We start from the raw sequence: 25,342 nt of genomic DNA, 5'->3' as shown, positions 1-25,342 counted from the left end.
TTGTAATGCTTTGTTGAATCAAACGAAAAATGTGTCAAGTTAACGTGGCGCCACTTCATATTTGGTAAAACTACTCTTTTGTGACTGTCACCCTGGTTCCATATTTTGGGTGCGGAGCGGAGCAGCAGGCTTCAGAGGCTGTGCCAAAGCCTGTGGCGAGGTGGGCGAAGCTTTAGCATGTGAGCGTTCATCTTTTTGGAATTATGAGAGGAGATGATTGACAACTTTTATTGATGGCCGGAGGGGAAAATTCAGAGACCTTATTTTGTCTGGTTCACACACACATGAATGGACACACACAAAAACATATGCATGCACATGCCTACCCTTTCAAAGCCAGCTGGTCCTTGGAAGAGCCTACAATTTGTCTAGTTTTCATCAGAGTGAAAAAAAACGAGAGTTTAGCATACAGTCTGTAATGCATAACAAATCCTCAGTTGTCTCTGCCAGACCTTACAATCAAAGGCTCGGATCTGACTAAAACAACTGTAAACTTTTCTTTAAAACCAAGTTATCTTGAGTTTGAACATAAAAGAGCCTCGTACCCAACTTTTAACCTTTTTAATGCTAACTTGAAAGTCTGCTATAGCCTCTCACTTGTCTCGCGTTGACACAGTCGCTCAGTAAAGTGGTTCCCAGGCCTCTTGCCTCCAACTCGCTCCACATGTGCTGCATATCATTAAATGGAAAAATGCGATAAAAATATTTATTCCCCACTCAGTTCTTTGCGCTAAATTTACTTTTCTAGTTGTTCTCAGATCGATTGGGCTCTTAGAAGTGTTGATGGTCTTAGTTTATGTGCAGTGGCCACAAAGCAGGCGTCTGAGTCCATCCTGGGTTAACATTTAACAGCAGCCACTTTGTGATCTTTCACTTTAAGATCAAAAATACACAGCTGGGCGTTTTATTTTTTAAATAATTTCATTAACTTTGTCCCGGCATTCTCTCATTTTGGCTCAGCATGCTGCTCACATTAGCATCTCCATTACAGCAGCATGTAAATTATCTTGTGGTTTTTTTTACTAATTCAAACAAAAAATCTCCAGATCCAGTTTATTTTAATGAAGCATTTTATTCCACATTCATTTTGCTACTTCAGGGAAATGATTTAGCCCAAATGTTTAGAGAGTACCGTGGCATTGTGTTCTGTTCCATAAGGAACAGTTAAGGCTCACATTATTAACAGCCTCATTATTTTCATTGTTTTTAGCTTTTACATCAACAAATAATTAGCTGCCACATTAGAAAACTCAAGTTATTGCTGCTGTAACTGAAATAATGGCAACTGAGAGGGAACATAGATAAATATAGAGCACTAAAACAATTAAATACAGAAAATCAACAGCAATCTGCTACAAATCACCTTTGCACCCATGCAAATGGTTTAAAACAGGATATCTACTTGCTAAAATGTTTAACTGGAACTAAAAAGTTGGTCTTATGCAAGGCACTGGCTGGCCAGTTTGTATAGATATCAAGTTTTTTTTATTTCCAGAGACGAACACTGATGTGCCCTCAAAATAAAATAAATAGATAGGTTAAAATACATACATATATATATGTATATATATCAGATCATAGCATGATATCACACCATCAATGCTGACCTGAAGAAGCCCGTATTTGTTGATGTACAAAAACATTTCTCGATCTGTCTGTGTCGGTATAATCTTGAATATTTATATGACAAAAACTTTGCCAAAATATAACAGGTCCAGATTTCCATGCAGATCATTTCATTCATATTCGAAGCTCATAACCAAAACCAGCTCTGCAATAGAAAAAAATAAAACGGCCCTTGATGCACAGTTCCCCGACCTTTTGCTTGAGATCAACCAGAACAACCCGCTCAGCATGTGCTTGTTTGTAGGTTTGTAGGTATTGTGGGTAGGAATGTTGCCATGGAGGCATGCATGACGTGACCACCCACAAACGAGCATGAGCGTATCTGCTTTTCCCGATTCAACAACACCCAGAAATCAGCCAATACCAGAAGTGAACACCAGAGACTGCACAACAAGCAGATGTGGACAAGAACATGCTATTTGAATTTTTGGCAATACGGCCTCATGCTACATTAGTTAGTTCTATGAAATGTACATGTTGTGTCCTCTCCCTACACTCAAAGTATAAAAAAAAATGCAGGACTGAGCGGGATTGATTCTAATTGGGCAGGTTATTGCACCGTGATTTGCATAATTTGCAAGAAATTGTGAGGGGGTTCTCGGAGAGAGCTGATTACAGAAAATGTCACAGTGGATTCCCGTTTCAGCAACAACTGATTGGACATGAAGTTTTCCAATTGAGCCTTGAGGTACATGAAAAGTCTTCAGATGATGAGCAGGAAACACGAGAAAAGAGAGAAAAAAAGATGATGAGGGCGAGATGGAGAGCGCAGTTATTCTATTCCTATTTCATAGAGGCATTAAATCGAAGCTTTTGACTTTTAATGATGAGAAAGCGTCATTCCAGAATCTTTTTTTTGGACATATTATGAAGAAGAAGGGCTGCACACCATCCATTTTATGTGGTCTTTGTGTCTCTTTTTGATTTTCACAAGGTCTCAATGTCTCTGAGGCTAGTTCTGACCCTAGTTAGTTGCTTCAGACAGCTTAGCATGATGACAAAGCTTCAAGAAGGTTATTGGACAAGTTCAGCTTTTGCTCATCAAGCTTAAAAGGGTTTCTTTTTTATTGTGGAACAATATTTCTTCTTGGAAAGACAAACGACCGTCCTGAAGGCTTTTTTTGCTGTGAAAAAGAGAAAAACGGAGCGATGGTACATACACCAACAGTCACTAAAGCAGACAGACCCTGTCCTCATTCATATACCCTCACTGCACAACAACAGAATATTCCTCACACATCTTTGAACATTTAATGGCATAAACCACTAATTAAAGGAAGGAAATGTTCAGTATGGCTGCATTGTGTAGGACTACAGAATACTTTTACTCTTAGCCAGTTCTTTCCTGCTCCTAAAACACTTATAACCCCAAAAAAAGCTGGCAAAAGACTCTTTTGGTGGTAATAAATACACAAACTTACTTAGTCTACGTGTGTGTATGTATGAAAGAATCCGGTCCTCACCAGAACATAAAGCTCTTTGGAATCAGATGACTGACTTTCACATTTTGGGATGTGTGACCATGCAGACATTTTCTCAAAATATTTTTCTCTGCACAACACAGTGGTGGAAACACTTGGAGAAATATTGGAAACAGACAAAGTCTGAGAGCTGGGTTTTGTAAATCTTTACTTGAGAACTGGAGCTGAGCAGTACGACCTGCTAACAGTGGTGGGCATCTATAGAGCTCATGTTGAAATGCACCAGTCAGGCCGGCAGTAAATGATAAAATACAACAATTTAGGGCTCACCTGAAACAACACTGACCACTTAGTGCAGATTTCCAAACAAAATGTCAGCCTTATCTTAACTGGGATCTTCTTTATATTAGGACAGCAACAGTAAATGTGCATTTATATTATTTAAAACAGGGGTTTTAGGTTTACAGCGTCAGATTTAGTCCCATTCTTCTTTGGCCTGAATATGCACCGGATAACAACAATAGACGCCGGGGAGATATAGCCGTTGTGAACCATATTAGCAGCACTTTTTTTACATGTTTGCACATAAATGTTCAATCAGTCTGTTTCGCCACTAAAGAACAGAAGCATCCGTGCACAGAGCTCCCTGCTACATGATCCGATTCAGAACAAACTGTCCATGTCCCCAGTTTTTAAAAGACACCCAGTTGGACCGCTAGTTGTCCAAAGGGGACGAGGGGAAGACAACCATACGGAGACCTTTTGGTGCTGTTTGATAAGTTGTACACTGAACTGTGCACGACTAGCAGATGAGGGGAGATAACTTTTGATGCTTTGGACCGTGTGTACATGCAGTTAGCTGTCACTGTGAAAATATCTGTGTTTGTATGTACTATGTAGCCTTAGTTTATCCCAAATAAACCAACATGCCAGGATGTCCAACCTGCACACACCACACCGAACACTGCTAGGATTACTGCACACATAGGGACTGTTCTCAATGTTCAGAATATCATCACCCCACTAATTCCTCCTGTAGAAAACAGTTATTTGCTTGAGTAGTTCCAAATATCCCACATATTTACTCTTACAGTGAGAGACTGCTGACTGCCAGCAGCCGAGTGATTTAAAAGTTACAGAATTATGTCAGAAAACATGAAAACATGTGATAGAGGTACACACAGAAGTTTTTACACCAAATTAGACCTAAAACATTTGTTTTTGACGGAATTTCGTGATTTACAGCTAAATGTTTAATGGTCAGATTTTGCTCTTTATGTGTAACAGGTAACTTGGGTATGATTCATCATTTATTCATGGATTCATAATTACCACACACCAAAGGCTAAATTTAGGGGCTTTCATATAAATAAACTCTTTGTTTTGTATCCATACCACTTTCTTTAATTCAGTGTGTCAGGGTGTTATAGGGCAAGACAAAGTACGTAGATCAGAGCAGATCTGATGCTATCTGTGCAGAAAAAGTCAGCTTTCATTTGACCAAGGCTGATTGTTGGTCTGTTTTGATCATATCTTGTGGCCTATAAAGTATTTTTAGCTTGTAAATGTTTGTCAGTTTTTTAACTGGCAGAAAAAAAACAAAAAGGTCCTTTTGGGCCTTGTTTCCATCACAAAGAATTAAACCAAAACAAGTGTATATGCTGAGCTACCACAAGTCAGGACTTCACAAACATACAACTGAGGACACGGTCACACTTTTCAGCTCACCCACATGTGCAAACACCACCAACGGCAATCAGGAAGACTATTTCGATGAGGTCTTTCTTTCCAAGAGAATCCTGCTGACAAATTCACTTTGATGGGGTGGGGGAAAAAAATAGCATCGAAATGTCGACTTAACACTATCTATTGTTTTCAGACACAAATCAAGGGATGTGGCCTTTTCATCAGCTTTGAGAAAAGGCCCATTTAGGCGACAAAACCCAGTTTAAGTCAATGATGAGTTTTGGGCTGTGGTCAGAGAGAAACAACTTAGAAGTCTGACCGTTAGGCAATAAAAATTAAATAAAAGCTGAAATAAGTTAAAAGTCTCCTCTTGTCGCAATACTCTCAATCTTGGCTTTCAACAGGCCGTTTTACTTCCCATTTTATGTCATGTCCAACTAACCTTTTGCTGGAAACCACTGACTTGTGCATGAAGTATGTGTTTGTGTTCGAAGACATCAGGTTCCTTTTACATAACTTAATCAGACAGAACTCCAAACAATCTCTGCAAAGGAAAATAAAGAGAATATTCAGACATTTACCACAAGAAAGTTCAACCCAAATAGACTACAAACAGAAATAGAGAAGAGGAAATGGCATTTATGTGCAGCATGCAAAACCAAAGTGAAAGTTAATATTTTAAAAGCGCCCACAGAAGAGTTCACAGCCATCCCAGTCGAGTTTTCTTAGCTTCAAGCACACTTCAGGGAAAAATGAATCCTTCACACAAATCATGACATACTCCCTCTTCCATTTAGAAGGAAAAACTGAGCAGAAATAACACTTTCACACAACACCGCTGCTACTTCGTAGATGTGAATCATCAGTCGCTGGTGTGTATGGATCGAATCATAGAAGCCTGAAATGGCGTGACTGCAGCCTGTAAAATATGTTCATATCTCTCTCAGACATCAACTCCTCTGGACATCATCACTCATCCACTACATGACATTTTCAGGCATACAGGCACTGATCTGTTCCCTTCTTTGCCTTTTGATTCAGCTTTCGATGTTTCCATTGAGATACACAAAGAAACTGTACCGCTGCTCGTCTCCTACAAACACTCAACCATCCAGGAGGTGAAAATAAAGCACATTTTCAAACATAAAATTCCTACAATTTGCCAAAAAACAAGTTTATTCTTGTTATCCACTGAATTAAATATAAACACAATTTAACCTCCTTAAATAACTTTATGCTATTAAGTTTAAAGGCATTGGCAAGAGCTTCAAAAGAAATATATTAAAAAGACTCACTTAATTTAGTTAAATAATTAGATTTTTTCCTGTTTAAACTTTATACTTTGTGTGGGGGGGGGGGTTCTTTTTCTTCTTTAGACATTTTTCATAACTTTTCCCCCATAAAAACATTAGTAATCCCAAATATTCATGGGTGTATATATTTAAAAAAGAAAAAAAATAACTCACCAGGAATTCATTTTGCTTTTCATTTTCAAAAGATTTAAAAGTTGGCTTTTTACTCCAATCTAATCTGCAACATTTAAATATTCTTAAACCACACCCGTAAAATCCACTTTGTAAAGTGGATTTTCTTCAGTTGAATTGAATCAATTTTTTTATGTGTTAATCTTATCTGCAGAATTCTTCACCTATTCTGCATCAAACCCTGTAACTTTATTGCTCTTTTGTTCTGAAAACCTGCTGAAAAACATCTTTAAATTAGTCTAGGTGATAAAAGAGGCTTTCTTATCTTTTAGAATTATCATTTCCTCCCTCAAACACTATTTAGCGTGATAACAGGGGGGGATTTGCCTCCCTGTCTGTTAAACCTACAGCTGGAGCAGCTAAGGCCTTGCTGCAGAGTCAAATGAAAAGCTTCAAGGATGTGCGACCTGTCCGTGGATTCTGTTATATTTAGTCTGATAGCGAACCCGGGAGACACAGAGGTGGAGGAGCTCGGAGCCTCGCCAGGGCATGATAACACCTTGACAATTCAACACACATGTGCCGCAGCGTGCTGGGCTGCAGCCTCGGGGCAGAGCCTCAACCAGCATGTGGAAGAGGTTTTCCACTCAGCTGAACGTTCACTACCTCCAATACGATGGCCCTCGAGCCAGATCCAACTCTAAGGTATTAAGCATCGCGGCCAACTGTGAATTAACACTATTTGCACCTCCTCTTGGTGCAGGTAACACTCACACCTCCCCACGGAGGTCCAGCTCGTCGGATTCAGCCTCAGTGCAGGAAGATTTAACAAACATTCTGAGATGCACTGTACAAAGAAAGATAGACATCTCTCAGGAAGTCAGGTTTTGTTACCAAAGATATTACATTTACAAAGAGTAAATTCAATTCGAAAGCCATAATGTAATAAGAGCGGCAGAATCTAATTTTACCGCGCTGCACCCCACCGCTGTTTTAAAATGCTTGAACAACTTCTTGAGGCATTTTGTTTCGCCATGAGTGAGCCGAGACACTGTGGCATTCATAACATTTTCTCTCACGTCCTGCCATCGATCCATCACTTACGGGTTTGGGACCCTATCATAACAGGCTCATGATATCAAAGCGCGGGACATCTGCGTTTTATGTAGCTGACACTCAAAATGCCCGACAGAGCCTACACTCCACTTGACAAGATTGACGTTTCCATCTTGATTGTTTTAGCTTTTCAACCATACATATAGACAAAGCATGTAAATCTAATGTAACACGTGCATTTAAGCTGTCCCGAAAGGTCGATGTGTGTGTTTTGTTTTGAATTAAGCTATTTATCCTGGAGCACGCACACTTTCATAGTCAACTAGAAAGATCTCTCCAGAAAGTTATTACTTATAGGCTGGTTTATATCTGCGAGTGTCTATGTCCCAAAAAAGATCTTTTTATGAGTTGTCAAAATAAATTCTTGCTTATTTTTATTGCTATGATTTATTTTCTAGGTGTGGTCTTTCATTTCATTTATGCCAAATAAATTCTCCAAAAAAAACACACACACACACAACGACGATTGACAGGAGGAAGGAAAGGAAAGCGGAAAGATAGAAATAAAAGGGAAAGAGGAACGAACAGGAGGAGGAATGAGTGGCGAAAGTCAGGGAGAAAACCTAAAGAAAGATGGAGCAATGGAGGAGGATGGGGGGGGGGCTAAGTAAGGAAGTGCAGAATAAAGGACAGAGAAAAACAGGAGGTTTTTGTTGCTCCCGCAAATGTTTGACCTGAGCTTTGGTGTTTTTTGGCACAAAGAAAGGCCAGGACCAAGAGTGCTGACGAGGGGCTTATCTGGTGGGGAGCCAGAGTGGGCGGAGCTTCACACTGTGAGGCGGAAAAAAGGTGGGGGCTGCACTGAACTTTGACATGACCCCGTCACATGAGAGGTGAGCCAACATTACCGTAGGCCTGCTAAACAGTTCAGCTTAAGGTAAGACAGAGATTTTATCCACTTCATTACATGTGTTTTTTTGGGGTTTTTTATACACCGTGTGCTCTTTATTAGATTAATCTTTATCGTTGTTTTCCTTTTACCCCGAATGGTAGAAACCCAGAGTTTTTCCACCAGGCAAATGAACGTCAATAAAAAAGTTATCAGGATGGGTTTTAGGGTCTGAAGGTGATGAGCAGAGCTGGAAATCTGTGAAATATGTTGGTTTCTGTCAATCCTAAACAAATGGGGGTAAATCGTCACCTTTTCTGAAAACAGTAAACCAATTACCAAACACCAAGTTTTCTAGAAATTCACCTGAACAATGTGCTCTCAGCAGCCATTCAGAGGGTCGGATTGACTGACACCTTTTCACAGACGACACAGGACAGAGGCTCGCAGTCATCACAGAAATACAACCGCAGTGGCAAAGAAACTAAAGACAATATCACCAGAAAAAAGAGAAATAAATATTATTAGTGCTGCCTGGTGGTAAAACACATCAGAGTAACATTCATACTGTATCATCACATTTAATATTTAATCATTTTAGTCCGTTTTTTAAACTATTTTTTAAGATAAAAGTTGTTATTTGAAATATTAACTCAAAAACATACAACAGAACTGTGTAAGAAGGTTTGAACAAAGTGTATAGCAACAATATGTATTTCTTTATAAGCGTTTAGACGCTTACTTTAAATCAGAGAACACACGTTTCCTGCTTGAAGATCGGACTTCCTTCAGTACTGTGCTGCCCTCAAGTGTTCGTAGCTAAAAGCTACTGTGAAAGGGTTCAGTGGAAAGATGCTTCTAGATGACTAAAACTACATATGCTACAGAATGAATGTCTTATTCAAGAAACTAAATATCTCACACACACCTTAACATTTGGGTGCAATTTAAATACGTGCATTGCAATAGATCTACAGGCTTTAACTTCCTTCTTTATTTGTGGTCAGTCCTATAAACTGGTTGCGGTTTATCACTAAATCCTGGTATCTTATTATAAGGTGGAGGTATTTTCTTCTCTAGTTTATTCTAGTCTTACACTTGGCATGTTTATGTGACACTAGAAAAAACTGATCATTGTGCGTGTCAGACCAAAAGTAGACTTTTAGAATATTTGTACACGTTAGTCCGACTGAAATCACTGAAAAGACTGATAGCTCACAAACAGCTCATTGAATCAGCTTGGATTTAAATGTTCTGTAATCACAGAATGTCTTCAAGATTCAAGAAGGAGGCCTGTTGCCTTCATTCAAGCTCTGAGGATTGTAATGATCCTGATTCTGAGCCAGATTATCCGGTCGGGGTTTGAATCGCACTCAACTGGACTCAAATGGGCCGCACATGCTTAAAAGTTCAATTTTTTTTACATTAATTCGGATGTAAATACATATCGATTCAGCCGAATTCCCAATAAATCTGCTTTCATTCACATATTCCCCATCGGGATGATAAAGTAATTGTTAATTTCTGGTAATTTTCTTTATTGGATGGCTAAACATGTCAAAAACTGGCTGAAAATCAGTCCATTAATACTACAAGTTTATAACAGGGTCATTTAATAAAATCACCGTTCAATCAACTAAGAATCAAACATCTGTGCAGTGAAATTATGCTGGATATATTTCAAGCAACAAATAGATTAAGAAAGTCCATGTACTGCATCATGTTTCAACAATCAGAAGTCCGTTTACCTGCTGGCTAACACTTAAATTAAAAGAATTCATGCCCACAAAAGGGAAGCAGGCCTTAAAAAGATGGAAAGGCTTTTTCATGTTGCCGTTTCCTCAGTTCATCATGTATCAGGAAAGGCTAAGGACAAATTGAGGTCCAGAAAGTGTGCATTTACATATATTACTGGATATACACACAAGAAATCCTCTGGTGTCGGTGCCATGGCAACAGCAAAGGCAGCAAACATCTTCAAGTCAGTTTATTTATATAGCGCCAAATCACAACAAATGTCATCTCAAGGCACCTCAATGATACAGTCCAATTAAAGTCCAATTTATTGTAATCAAATCCAATTAATTAAATTCAAAATGAGTCCAATTCATACATACATACAGAACCATAAAAAAAAAACAACTATTTTCTCGCTAAGGAAACCAGCAGATTGAACTGAAACTTCTCTTCGGTCCAATCCCCCGTCCTGAGCGTGCCTGAGGAGAGAAACAACTCCCTTTTAACAGGAAGAAGCCTCCATCAGAACCAGAACCAGAACCAGGAAGGGTGGCCATCCGCCTCGACCAGCTGGGGTTTGAGGGGACAACAAACACTGTAACACCATTCAAAGGATACCTGCTGAGAAAGAGAAACACAAGTTAATGACCACAATAATGCCAAATGTACATAATGAGGACATAAAAGAGAGCAAAGTGAGGAAAGATGGGACATAAGAGCCTCCCCGAAGTCTAGGCCGATAGCAGCTTAACTATGGGATGTTTCAGGATCACCTGAGCCATCCTTAACTGTAAGCTTTATCAAAAAGGAAAGTTTTAAGCCTGATCTGTCTGCTTCCCGGACATTTACTGGCAGCTTATTCCACAGAGAGGGGCCTGATAACTGAAGGCTCTGCTTCCCATTCTGCTTTTAGAAACTGGGAACCTCAAGTAAACCTGCAGTTTGGGAGCAAAGTGCTCTGTTAAGAAAATATCTTACAATGAGATCTTTAAGATATGATGGAGCTCGGTCATTAAGAGCTTTATATGTAAGGAGAAGAATCTTAAATTCTATTCTGAATTTAACAGGGAGCCAATGAAGAGAAGCTAAAACTGGAGAAATAAGATCTCTCAGAGGACAGGCCAATAATAAAGAATTACAGTAGTCCAATCCTGATGTAACAAATGCATGGGGCAGTTTTTCTGCATCACTCTGAGACAAGATGTTCCTGATTTTAACAATATTACGAAGGTGAAAGAAGGCAGTCCTAGAAACCTGTTTTATAAGTGCGTCAAATGATAAATTCTGGTCAAAAATAACTCCAAGGTTCCTCATTGTAGAACTAGAAGCCAAGAAAATGCCATCTGGAGTAATTATATAGCAAATTTAGCAGATGCTTTAACACAAAAATGACTTAATGGATGATCAACCAAAAGAGAAATTAACTTCTGTCTTTGCCACAAAAATGAGCATCAGCGGTTTGTGGACTGAATTTTACACCATCAAATTCTGAAGGGAAACAAACAAAGTCTGTTATAGAAAGAAAATACCTTAGAATGACTGTGGGACAGCTTCTACAAAAAGATCCTAAATACACTTTAAAAATCTAAAAGCTAAAAATAAAAAGCTTCCAGAGGTGCACGCAGAGTGTTTTTCCTTCGCCCTCACGGTCCAGGAACCTGCCTGTAGACCTAATAAAGCTGTAGCTATACAACTTGAACTGTGGATGCAAGAATCCAAGAAATGTACTGAACTAGAATCATGCATGAAGAAAATGTCTTAAACAAGAACTAAAAAAAAAGAATAAAAAAATGTTTACAAGCTCCTCTACTTGCCAATGTTTTCCAACCCAAACTTATGCTTCAGGACCTCTTAATCAATGAAATAATATTTTGTTAATTGGGATTTTAGTTGCCACTATTGGCGGGAGCAGTACTATTGCCCATAGAAACATTACCGGCAGCAGCAGTGACAGACTAGTGGAATCAGTTTTGTCAGTAACCACTGTGCTTCATCTTCTGGCTGTGGGCAGTTCACAGGTTATGAGCCAGGCCGGAAGGAAGAGCATCAGCTGAGAGAGAATGAGCGGTTGTAATCGGTGAGTAAACTATAAGATGGTAAAATCAACTCTCTCATCTCTGTGAAGATGTGCAGGTACTGAAAACCGCAGGGAAATCTTCACAGGAAAGGAAAATAAAGCCTCTTTTTTTGCCTTTATTTTAAAAAGAAACACAAAGAAAGAAATGTAAGCACACTATAATAAATCCATAACAACTGTAAACGTACCAGATCATTTACATAGATGTTGAATTTGTTGATTGTCAATCTGTGAATATAATTGATTGATTAAATTTAGATTACATTTGCAGAGTTTCCCCTTGCACTGTGCATTTAATTGTTCAACAAGTACTCTGTTGTTTCTCTGAGCTTTTTTTATGTGCGACAGACATTCAAGTCATTAACTGAGGCGATAAGCCACTGAAAACAATAGTGTATGTTTGTGAATATCAGCATGTGTTTAGGAAAAAAGTAAGAGAAGTAGAAAGAGGCAAAAATGTGATTTAAAATAAGTAATAGCATAAGTTGGTCAGTCACATAGGTCGGACACCAGTAGCCACTAGATGGCAGTTTTGTTCAGGCTTTTGAAAGGTTTGCGCCTGGGCCACCATGAAGAAGCAAAAATATCAGCAGATTCCGGGTATGATGCAATTTGCCTTTTGATGCTACATAACTGAATGATCTTATGGCATCGTCATAAAGAAATTAAAACATAGAAAAGCTCCATATGAATGCGGGACACCATTCATTGCAACACGACAGCTGCAGCACCGACCAATGCAAAGCTGTTCTTATAAGCGTATGCAAACAGGCGCTTAAAAGGAACAGTTCCCCTTCTGCGGTGCCTCCAGTTAAATGTGAGAAAGTTCAGCCAGGCCCTTGTGCCAAATCCGCTTGCAGTTCATGCCAGCTGCTTCGGCAATTACAGAAAGAAGTACTTGCTTATGCTTATCAAGTGTCAAACATGACTTCACAGTCCAAGACCTTCAATTCCACTTCTCTTCACAGTGATACATCAAACCTGTCCCATGGTTTGGGTTGGCCTGACCTAAAAAATACCATTTGGAAATCTGTTGGAACTGGAGGGGAGTCAGATGCATTCTGCCTGAGAAAATTAAACATGAGCTCTCAGACTCATCTGGCTCCCAAACCAGCTTAATAAAGGCCATCTTATCAGGGATTCTCTAGCTCTTTTTATCTATTATTTGATATTTTCTTTTGTTTCTTTTTATTTTCCTCCATGCATTTTTTAGCTCTTTTTTTGACTGTAAAGCACTTTGGTGCGGCTCTGCCACTTGTAAATGTGCTATAAAAATAAACATTTACTTACTTACTTACTAGGGGTAATGCTAGATAAGCTAGTCAAATATGCTAAAAAACCAAAGGTAAGGAAAGACAGTTTGCATTCAAATCATTTATTTTGCAGATAGCAGACACATTTTAAGTAATCTGAGCTAATTTAGGCACCTATGGTTCAGTTAAGGCATGGTCCAAGGCAACCAACTCTGCACACTAATTCCTAAGGTCAATCATCAATTAAAGGTAGGGTAGGAGATCCTGGATTTTGAGTCCAGCGAAGCTGCATTTTGAAAATACACAGGTAAAAAGTCCCAACCCTTTTCTTCACTTTTCCCCCGAAGGCCCGGCTCTAGAGTACATGAACGCGCACGAGCACGAAGGAGCACGAGCGCTGTTCTGACAGCAAGCATCGATCGTTGCCGTATTTATTATTTAGTATTTAGTTTATGCTAACTATACGTTTAATAATGCTAGGTGCTAGCACAGCCCTTTTACAGAGCTAGCCAAGCTGGCTCTAGTTTAGCTTCCTGCCAAGCTTCGTTCACGGAGCAGGGTACGTGCACAGGGAGAAGGAGGGAGAAGGAGGGGGAGGGAGGAGCAGATTGCAGTTTGATAGACGGCATCAGTATCCAATCATTGTGAACGGTCCGTTCACAATGATTGGATACTGTTTTTCCTAGATTGTACGTTCTAGAGCCCACTAAAACTTTTCATATTTGTGTCAAAACTTTTAATTAATTGGTTGCAATGGAGGTGTGAAGAGTATTTCAAGCAATATGTAAAAAAATGTTCCAGAAAAAGATCCCCTACCCCACCTTTAATCTAACATGCATGTTTCTGTACAGTGGGAGGAAGCCGGAGTCCCCGGAGAGAGCCCAAGCACATGCGGGAACTATGTGCAAACTCCACACAGAGGGGCTGCAGCCGGGATTTGAACCAGGAACCCTTTTGCTGTGAGGCACCACCACACCACCAGGCAACCCTAAAAGATAATTAGGCTTTTTAAAAAGCTTTATAAAAATGAAAGAGGGGGAACATTTGACATTAAAAGACAACAATGATAATTATTTTCAGGGTTAAGCACCAGCGCACATAAATTCTGTAGCTCTTTTTAATACACAGGCAGCCTGTGCAAAAAATTTGAGAAATTATATCCTCATAGCATACAGGATCTTACCTTTGCAGTCAGTGGTTACCATGGTTACTGAAGCGTTATTCAGCTTTAAAGAACCAAATCAGTGGAGGCAAAGGGAGGAGGTTTAAATTCGAACGCACAGAAAAGGGCCTTGGCTTTTAAATTTGATCATTATCTGAACACAAAACACTGAACACAGACGCAGACTGAGGGATACCCGTCTCATCTAGTTCTATGGTTCAGGTGCGTCAAGTTTTTGATCATTTGCTGCATTCACTTGCAACTGGGAATAGGTTCATCATTCCCAATTCTTATCATTACCCAAATAAGCAGCTCACAAACTAAATTTAAAATGTTTTTTTTAGGGTAATTGTGCCCCATGTTGTGAAAAATCAGCTACGTAACTGTTAATTAGAGTTCATTTTGAATAGAAATTCAACAAGGCAAACCGAGTGTCACGTTGTGGGTTGATGTGCGTGGAGAAGGTGGGACCCTGATGCAGATATTTCCAAACAAACAAAAAACTTGATTTATTCCAAAATAATTCAACAAAAAGCGTGGCTGAGCCGGAATACGAAAACTTAAACTATGAAGTAACTTTGATAAAACAAAACTTGACAAACCTGACCTGAACGAACAGACATGACATGACATGATGACGGTGACTGCCATGGGTGCGGGTGAGGATCTGGGAAAGTGCACGATGAAACCTATAAACTAAATACTGAGGAAGTGATTGGTGAGTGAGTTCAGCTGATGGCAGGGCAAGAGAAACTAATGAAAACATGGCAAAAACTAAAGACTAAGCAGGAACTTAAAACTTAACAAAACTAATAGACATGACACCGTTTGTGTCGTTTTTAGAGTAGAGAGTAAAAGCATCACTTTTGAAGTACAATGAATGCAGCACATGTTCACATTTGGAAAGACACCGAGATCTAAAAGTGGTTAAAGGTTGTACGATCAGCCGTTTCATCAATGGTCTGCTTCATTTGCAGATCTTTTGCCAAACACCCAACTGTCACAAAAGGTGCCACAGGTCTGCACGAAGTTATCTGCACAGACAACTGTGGAAATTGATTCCAAAGAAGTTTAAATCATTATTCACTGCCCTTAGGCAAAAGTCAAAGTCAAATTAATTTGTGTAGCACATTTCATGTACAAAACAATTCAAAGTGCTTCACATAAAATAAAAGCATTGCAGCAGGGAGTGGAAGAAGCATTAAAAATACATAAAAGAATATAAAGAGAAACAAATAAAATAATTTAAATGAATTTAAAAACAAGCAACAGTCCAGATAAGTTAAAAGATATTTCATGCATAGACACATGAGAACAGAAATGTTTTTAACCTGGATTTAAAAATGTCTCCATTTGGTGAAAGTTTAATCTCCACTGGCAGTTTGTTCCACTTGTTGGCAGCATAACAGCTAAATGCTGCTTCTCCATGTTTAGTCTGGACTCTGGACTGGACCAGCTGACCTGAGTCCTTGGATCTAAGAGCTCTGCTAGCTCAGCCTTTTGCTGTAGAACTCAAACACAAACTGCACTGTACTCTGGCTCTCAGCATCCTACTGTACCTGGTGTCGCTGGCCATTCTCCCACAGCTGCTTCTGCCAACTACAGACAACTGTAGGTATCCAAGATCTATTTCCACAGCGAGATAGCTCCGTGCAGATCCATCTATGGCACCTTTTGTCATAAAGTTGGGTGGTTGGCATAAGTTTGCATGTGCAACAAGAGGTGTTATTGATGCAACAGGCCGACGACCAGCCCGCAGTGGCAAACCACTGAGTGAGAAGTGGCTTTGTCCATTTGAGATGGTGTCAGACTGGCCGACCTTTAGCCCCTCTTGGACCTGGGCCCTGCTGTAAATTTGGTTTAGCTGGAGGAATTTTTATTTAACGGTCAGTTTTACAGAATTTTGTCAAAAATTCTTCCAAAATTGGAAAAAAAAACATGGTTGCTGGTCTCAGAATCTAAGATATAAGTCAACATCCGGTTATTTTCTTGTTGTTGGTCACGCTACAGAAAGCTTTGCATCCATGGTGTCAAGCTGAAAGCATGCAGCCAAGTTAAAAACATCAAAACCACCAGAACAACTTTTTACATTGAGACGACAGACATTAGTTAACGTGGAAAAGTCTGATACCAGCTGTATAAAAATGCTACATGCTAATAGTTGTGATCAAGTGCTGAACATTTCACGTGCAAGACTTGCATCTGTTTGGGGTGCACATTAACTTACGAGAATACGTGTCTTGTGAAGGATTTGAACATCTTTTAACAGAAAGTAACCCATCTGTGTATGTCCAAACTACATTATTCAGTGCTTTTATAGTTCATCATTACCTGATTTCTAATAACCTCAATACAAAAAAGGTTTTAAACCATGAGTGGAAAGACAGTTGAAAGAAGATTATTCATATCTCAGCACCCCCTGTGTGCAGGTGTTGGCCAGTGTGTAGATATGTATGCTGCATCTGGAGCACTGAGCCCTGTGCCAATTTTTCTTGCTCACATGTCAAAGTACAGAAGCCTGACTGCTGAGTTATTGATTGATTGAACTACATAGGCTTGTTAAAAGGGGAGTTTCAGTTTGAGCTGTGATGTCGCAACTCGAGCGCTTATTTCAGAGGGATTTTTTTAAATGAGATAAACGTTTGTGGGTAAGTCTTGAAGCTGTAATTTCACTCGTGTATTTTTTTTTTTGTTATTATGAGTTTAAACTTGCTTGAAGCCGTTGTTGCTCAAAGGTTGTTTTGACAAATGCAGTGCAGAAAATGTAGTTTCCAGACCAAACTGGATCTGTTCAACATAAAAGATCTGAGTGGTTGTTTTAACTAAGCATTTAACTAAGTCAGCATGGGATCACATTGAGTTAAGAGATGTTTTCATGTAAAGCACAAGTTTTATTAAGGACATGGGGAAATGTTTGGTCTTGAGTTAGATATAAATAAGCATCACACTGAAGCTGTTTGAGCTCTTCTCCAACACAGAGAAGGAACTCAGTGTGCAGAGATGGCTATGGTGTGCCTCACAGACTTTGAAGAGTATGCTAAGGAGCATCTTTCAAAGGCCACCTGGGATTATTACGCAGCGGGAGCCGACGAATGTTGCACCAGGGACGACAATCTCCTGGCTTACAAAAGGTACACGGTGAAAATTACAGTTCACCAAGACATCTGTGGACATCTATGTAGAAGTGTTCTGTGTGCATTACATTTCATTGTCACAGTGTGTGTTTTTAGAACAACAAGCCTATCACTAAGGACTGTTTCCTGTCTTATTGGAGCATGTTAGATATTTCCAGGCACTGAAGCGATGATTACGAGTAACAGCTTCAGAATAACACAAAGCGCTCTGTCTGTAAAACCTTTGCACCAAAGTAAAACATCTCATCTGGTCATGAGAGATTTGGGTTTGGTTCCATTTTCAATTATTCTTTCATCCAAATCAGAGTAAAAGCTCAAAATAACTGAAAAGTGGCAAAATGTTAGAAGTTCCTGCAGACGTCTTCAGTATCATTCATCAGGTCACTGTGGAGGATGCTTCAAATGAATAAAAAAAACATCATTATTTATATTGTTGTTTGGATCAATATGAGAACATTTAGTTGTGGTTTAATTATGCATGATTACATATCTATATGAGAGGATTTACACTGTGACATGCTGTTAAAATACTCATTTTACTCACATTTACCTTTTGTTCCGCTTCAGGTGATCCCCACTTTAACATTTCATCGGTTTTTGTTAACATCTGTGCTTCCCGTTCAGGATCCGTCTGCGGCCTCGCATCCTGAGGGACGTGTCAGTGAGCGACACGCGCACCACCGTGCAGGGGACAGAAATCAGCTTTCCTGTTGGCATTGCACCCACGGCGTTTCACTGCCTGGCCTATTATGAGGGGGAGGTGGCCACAGCCCGAGGTCAGGATTGTGTGCTTATGACAAGGCATACGTTCGTTGGCCAGGGAGTGACACTCACTGCACGTTCATTTCGTTTTGATTGTTTCTTTATTACCGTACTTTGTTTTTCTCTCTTGGTCAGTCATTGTTAAATTAAATTTTTTTTCCATTGGTTTAGGTTTTATAGCTCATAAAACTATTTCATAAAGTCAAATATTCTGTATCAGATGAGTTTAGTCACGAGGGATTATTCAACTTCAACAGGGTCTATTTAAACAGTACTGCTTTTATTTTTGCACGTACAAAGGATTATTTAAAAACTTTAAGCTTGTAGGCTTTTATCTTAATAAAATGTACCCCCAAAGCTAAGTAATAAATTTACACTAGTAGCTGAATGGTGACCCATATGTCACATATATTAACCTGCATCTTATCAGCCTCTTCACTCTTAAGTAACTCGTCTAATAATGGCATAGAAGTAATTACAGTTGTATGATATAGCACTTTGGCAAATGCTGCACACTTGGACACCAAAAAGGGGCGTCCAGGCGTGCATAAGTTCAAAATAAAGCTTTTACTTGGGTTAGTTTCTCTGCACGTACACACAAGCACATTAGCATGATGCTTTTTCATCCGTGTTCTCGTGTCATCTCCAGGACCCCTGCGTTGTCCTCAGTACCTGTGTCAACTTCATTCATAGACACCACAAATTTGCCTGATCAAAAGCTGCTGCTAATGTGAAAGGACTAGGGCTGGGCGAGTTAACTCGTTAATTATTTAACGCAGATAAATATTTTATCGCGCATTAACGCAGGTTTTATTTATTTTTTTATTTGCTGCAGCGAGGACTATGGCCTCTTGTACATGGGGCGCCTGCTCAACCCACTACGCCACAGACCACCCCTGTTTTATTATTTATTTTATTATTGTGAAAGTCTGTTGCTCACAGGCTTTTATTTTGTAAAAGTCTTTTGCTGTCTGCTGCGGAATCGGAAAAGAAAGTAATCGGTGGATCCACCAAACATGGAGAAGGGTACGGAACCTTTACTCGGCCATTTTCATTTTAAAGTTCTTCCAGACGGCGGAGTCGACAGAACCAAAGTCATCTGTAAACACTGCCAAGTTGAATTGTCTTCTCAGCGTAGTAGTTGCAGTCTAAAATATCACTTAAAGGCAAAACACACAACTGATAGCAGCAAGTCATTCAAGGAAACAGACAGTGGAGCGAGGCTTCTACATAAAAACTACAGAAAGATGCTGATGTTAAAAGTGTGTTTGCACAACAAATGTTATGGCACTTTCATTCATATGGCAGCACATTTAAAATAAAACTAAATGCTAAAAGCTATACACTACTTTTGAATTCATTTTTGGATTTTGCGTACAAATGCGATTAATCGTGATTAATCAGGGAAATCATGTGATTAATTAGATTAAAGATTTTAATCGTTGCCCAGCCCTAGAAAGGACATATTAGTGCATGAGTTAATAAAACAAAATATCACAAAATAAAATCAGCAAACAAGTGAATTGAATTCAGTGAACAAAACAGCACATCAAATGCATTATAATGGGGGGTGTTCTCTGCTCAAAGCCATGTAAGCCGTGTAAGATAACATTCTGAAAGCCACTTGGACAGCTTATTGTGACATTGAATCTTTTAGATTAACATGTAAATCCCATCTTCAGTAATCACAATAATCATTTCCCCCCACAGCCACCGAGGCCCTCAACACCTGCTACATCAGCAGCACATACTCCACCTGCTCTGTGGAGGAGATTGTTGCAGCAGCTCCAAACGGCTACCGCTGGTTCCAGCTGTACGTGTACCGGGACAGGAAACTGTCGGAGCAGCTTGTGCAGCGAGTCGAGTCGCTCGGGTACAAGGCCCTGGTCCTCACCGTGGACGTGCCCTACACAGGAAAGCGCCGCAACGACATTCGCAACCAGTTCAAACTGCCGCCACACCTCAAAGTCAAGAACTTTGAGGGATTGTTGCAGGTAATATTTCTACATATTCAGCAGGAATTTATAGTATGTAACTAAATAGAAGAAAAATAACTAAAGGAAAGTAGACAAACGTCATTTTACTTGAGAGTAAAATTCATATCATGAAGGTTTTTTTATCAGAAGTGACCAGTTTGACTTGTAAAATATGGTTCAAATTGACTCACAGCATAAAAAGAGTCAAAGTTGCCTGATAATGAAAGTTGAAGCATTATGAGTACAACCAGAAGTGCAGTACGTTTGTATAAGTGGACACTTAAAGTGGTTGTACTTGTACTGCGTGCACTCGAAGCAGGAAAACGCAGTCCCAGAGGAGTACGGCGTACCGGCCAACACCTTGGACCCCTCCATCAGCTGGAAGGACGTCTACTGGCTGCAGTCCATCACCCGCCTCCCCATTATCATCAAGGGCATCCTGACCAAGGAGGATGCAGAGCTGGCCCTGGAGCACTGTGTCCAAGGCATCATTGTGTCCAACCATGGGGGGAGGCAGCTGGACGGAGGCCCGGCCTCGGTAGATACCGAACATATTACTCACTATCTATAGTGCTTTATAATAAGATTACATCAGGGTATACATATTTGAATGCAGTGACAATACAGTAGTGAGCTGCCAAAGTAGCTGTAGCAGTAATGAGGTGGCTGAAGTTGTGGTAAATTTTACACAGTAGCTCTTTACTGTCTGCAGCAGAGATAAAGCCCAAGTGGAGCTATGATAAGTTGCTGTTTTACTGATTTAACAAACAGGATGAAAAGTGTTAATAAGTGACCTTCAGAGGTGTTGGTCAGCAGAAATATGTTTCCCCTTGTTTTCAGTCTTCTCGTTAAGTTAAGATAAGCTAAAAGTGTCCTGGTTTTAGCCTCATATTTAGTGTACACACATGAGAGTCAAGTCTATTTTTGTTGACAACTATTACAATTTATACAACATACAATCGCCTCTGTCCCTAATCCTTTGAATTGTATTATTACTGTTACGTAACTCATGTTAAGAGGGTTGAGAACTGATTCCCCAGTACAATAACGGTAGCGCTGGTAACATTTATCAGTGATAAAGTGTTATGCAGATGTTTAGGATCAGCGTGCTCCTGCATGAAATCTTCCTCAGCTTTGGGTAACTTAAAGCAGATATGCATCAGAGCACTTAAAAGTACTATTAGTTATATTATTCTTGTTACATTTCTAACTTTGTTGCTAACAGATTGACGCTCTGGCAGAGATTGTGGACGCGGTGCAGGGCAGGATTGAGGTTTATGTGGACGGAGGAATCAGGACAGGAAGTGATGTGCTGAAAGCTTTGGCCTTGGGAGCCAAGTGTGTATTTATTGGCCGTCCAGTAGTGTGGGGTCTTGCATACAAGGTAAGGAATTTCCTTTCATTTGCAGCTCCTGGTAAAAAACGGTGGAGTCACCACTCTTGGATGATGTTCAATCAGTTTTTTTTCTTATTGTGTAAGAAGACTTAATAATTTGCATACATGACAGAAAAAAACTATTTTATTTATTGGTGTAAGATTCTGGTTTTGTAAAGAATACCTAAAATATTTTTTAATGTCTCAAAAATCAATTATTTTCTCGGATGAAGCAGAGAAAAAACACGTGGAATTACTTTTTATTTAGATTTTTTTTTTAAATAAAATTCCTGAACAGGTCCAAATATGCAAATTAGTGTTTACAAAGCTTAAAGGGATAGTTCGCCTCTTTTGACATGAAGCTGTATGACATCCCATACTAGCAATATCATTTATGAACATTTTCTTACCCCCTGCTGCGTCCTGTGAGCCGAGTTCCAGCTGAGTTTTGCTGTTGACGAAGGTAGTCCAGCTAGTTGGCTGGGGTTTAAAAAATAAAGCGTTTTGCTTCTCAAAACAATATGCGTTCAAAAGAGTAATACATTTGCATCACGAAATCGTTCTCCAGGAAAAAGTCAGACCTCACAATCACTTGGCCCTATTTTCTCCCCCTTCGTATCACTGCCTGCTGTGTACACCGAGCAGACCGAAGTGCAGACCGAGCAGTCCCCTGCTTCCGAGCAGTAAACACCATAACAGGTGCGGCTGTCGGCAGGTGGCAATACGATGCCGATACTTGGATCTCAGTACTTGCCGATACCGAGTACCAATGCCGATACTTCTACCACAAAAAAAATGCAATGAATTGGAAGACAGGTTTCGGTCTCACTAGCCTAATCACACTGTTCCTGATTAGCTCGACATCTCCCCTAGCCGCCAATCTAAAGAAATACAACAAAAATGACAAGACACCCTCTGATCGCGGTCTTCATGCAATAAATTGGTATCGATTCATGGTATCGGTTAACTTTAACGAGTACGAGTATATTAATAGTATCGGCCCGATACCAGTATCGGTGCATCCCTAATTTAAAGACCTGTTGGACCTGGCTGAATGGCAGGAAACATGGCCCCAGCAAGAGAGGCGTCAGTGGGAACTATGGAGAGGATTATAAAACGTGTTGGATGCAGGTCCAGAGAAACATGAAAAGATGACTGGCTGAAGAAAACAAGCAAATTAGCACAGTCATTGATGATATGGGGTCCAGGGGAGATGGCACTTTTTTCACATTCTATCTATCAAAAGGAGGTTTGGTGATGCTGAGCTGATTTTTCAGGATGATAATACATCTTGCCACAGAGCAAAGAGTGTCCAAATTTCTTTTCAAGGAAGGCATATCGATGAGCTGTATGGTGGTTAGCACTGTGGCCTCACAGCAAGAATGGACCTTTCTGTGTGGATTGTGAATGTTCTCACGGTGCCAGCAAGGGTTTCCTCCAGATGGCTTTTTCTCCCACAGTTAAAAAAACATCCACAGTGACATACGCAGCTTCTTGCCCAATGGTAGCTGGGATGGGCTCCAATCCCCCACAACCCTAAATAGGATTAAGCAGGAATGGAAAGTAGATGGATTGAAGACATTTCAATGAAATGTCCGACAATCCAGCTAAAAGTCTATGGTGGAAATTGAAAGAAAATGGTCCGTGACGAGGCTCGCTCCTGCAAAGCTGGAAAAAAAGAAGCATAATTAACCTCTATGTGTGATAATGACAGATTTTTTAGCGTATCTTTAAAATTGAAGCCGAAGCGTTGCAGACACAGGAAATATGTCTTGTGTGATCTCTCAGGGTGAGGAAGGAGTGAAGGAGGTGCTCCAAATCTTAAACAACGAGTTCCGTCTGTCCATGGCTTTATCTGGTGAGTCTGGGAGGTTAAATCCCTAAAATTCAAAAGTGTCCTGTGTAACCATGCTAAAGTCATTTGTGTAACTTTTCTTTTATCATCATTGACCTGATCCAGGCTGCAGGAACATAGCTGAAATCAACAGGAACCTCGTTCAGTGCTCCAAACTCTGAAATGCCAGCAGAGGGCAGCGCTGAGGCTGATGATGGTTCCAACTATTCAGGACTCACGAATGAATCGAACAGCTACTGATGAGATTTTTCATCATGACTAAAAATCAGGAAGTTTTCACCTCAAAACTCATTACCGTCACGCCAGGAGGTTAGAGTGCGTACTTTGGAATTTACCTCAGCCTGACATCCAGTGTAGATTCAGACCAGCTTGTGTGGGTTACAGAATGTCCTGGGAAAGCTCAGGGCTGCTGGTACACTTAGCAAATGATTGATGAAAGTGTTTTGGTTTGGAAGTTGAATGGATGGAGGCACGTAATATGAAAGCAACAACTTTCTTTTGGTTTTATTGTAATGAACACTGTACACCATAGTTTAAATGCCAGTGCTTGTGCTTGAATAAACACCTGCTCAAAGATTTTCTGCTCTTTTCTGGATTTGTTCACATCAGATCTTGGCATATGTCGCAGTGTTTGTATGCTTTTCTACTCAAGTGAAACTAAAATCATTGTGCTTTAATTCTTAATGATTACAGTGCATACACCATTTCAACTACAGGTGACACACCCAACAAATTCAGGTAGCACAATGAATTATAACGTCCCCTTTTAAAAGGTCAAACACCATATATGTTTTCAGCTTTCATGCAGAACATGTCAATTAGTATCTCATTAAAAGTATTAAAGGCTCGACTTATTAGACTAAACCCTTTTTTTACTTGAAGGTCATCCCTTTGGCATAACAAACTATTGAAAGTGGGGGGGAAAAACTCTCTATTGGAAGTCCTGAATTGAAGCAGGGATTAGTTTTATTGGAGATGTTTTTTAGGGGGACAATTTTATGTTTTTCGCACAATTTGCAACTAAATACAGAATCCCAAAACGAGACTTTTGGAAATATTTGCAATTAAGAAGCTGTATAACTCCCCTTGTTACCTCTAACTGAGTTACAAAAACTAGTACAGGGCAACCAGGGGACTAGGGGTGGGGCATCTAGATATTACAGTCTTATGAGACAGTCCCACCCACCAAAACTTGAGGGTCTCAAGAGAGCATAGGATGAGGATCAACGGGGCGAGATAACTATGGAGAAGTGGAAGGAAATAACCGGATCCTGGTATAAGACATCTAGAGAAATACAGACCCGCTTAATTACATATAAAATCATACGTAGGCTTTATTGGACTCCTTATAAGATGGCAACTCTGTGAATCCGAGTTGTGCTGGAGATGTGAGAGGAGTAAGGGAACACTTTTACACATGTTGTATGAATGTGAAATGACACAAAACCTATGGGGAAATGTAATGTTATTCATCAACAAAGTATTCAGGACAAATTTATCTCAGTATTTTGGGTATCTATGTATTTTGGGCATAATAACAGAGGGAATAGACATATCATTCCAGCAAACTTTATGGTGTAGATTGGCCCTTACTACAGGGTGCGTGGTTGTTCTAAGACACTGGAAAAACAAAAATATTATACCATTTAATGAGTGGTTAGCAGAAATGAACAAAATAGCAAGCTACGAGCAATTGATTTACAGGCTGAACAATAAGGAGGAGATATTCATGAAACTATGGGGGCCATTCATAAGTGTTGGGCGAGATGGTTGATTGGTGGGGCAATGTTGATGAATCTTTATAGCGAGATGTGTCTTAACTGTGACTAGAGTCTGATTTGTTGTTGGATGGTGACTTTGGGAGTGAGGGAGCCAGGTGAGATGCTGGAGATGTTAACGCTGTGTAAGT

At 39.8% G+C, this 25,342-nt stretch overlaps 1 protein-coding gene across 1 annotated transcript; it reads left to right on the top strand.

The window, feature by feature from the left end:
• The first annotated feature begins 8,025 nt into the window (after positions 1-8,025).
• Positions 8,026-23,966, top strand: hao2 (hydroxyacid oxidase 2 (long chain)). Its single transcript, XM_075480079.1, has 10 exons — positions 8,026-8,150; positions 11,851-11,916; positions 14,021-14,128; positions 17,310-17,462; positions 18,090-18,241; positions 19,938-20,221; positions 20,520-20,741; positions 21,429-21,587; positions 23,367-23,436; positions 23,539-23,966. The coding sequence occupies exons 2-10, from the start codon at positions 11,900-11,902 to the stop codon at positions 23,592-23,594; spliced, it is 1,221 nt and encodes a 406-aa protein (XP_075336194.1). The 5' UTR covers positions 8,026-8,150; positions 11,851-11,899; the 3' UTR covers positions 23,595-23,966.
• The last annotated feature ends 1,376 nt before the right edge of the window (positions 23,967-25,342 follow it).

The sequence above is a fragment of the Odontesthes bonariensis genome, chromosome 12, assembly GCF_027942865.1.
Source record: "Odontesthes bonariensis isolate fOdoBon6 chromosome 12, fOdoBon6.hap1, whole genome shotgun sequence".
Taxonomy (NCBI): domain Eukaryota; kingdom Metazoa; phylum Chordata; class Actinopteri; order Atheriniformes; family Atherinopsidae; genus Odontesthes; species Odontesthes bonariensis.
This window is presented reverse-complemented; position numbering and strand designations above follow the sequence as displayed.

Bases quoted from the DNA above. Each gene is read 5' to 3' on its own strand.
- hao2 (XM_075480079.1), top strand. The intron at 14,129-17,309 runs GTGAGGCACCAC...TCTCCAACACAG, and splicing joins GAACCAGGAACCCTTTTGCT to AGAAGGAACTCAGTGTGCAG. The intron at 20,742-21,428 runs GTAGATACCGAA...TGTTGCTAACAG, and splicing joins TGGACGGAGGCCCGGCCTCG to ATTGACGCTCTGGCAGAGAT.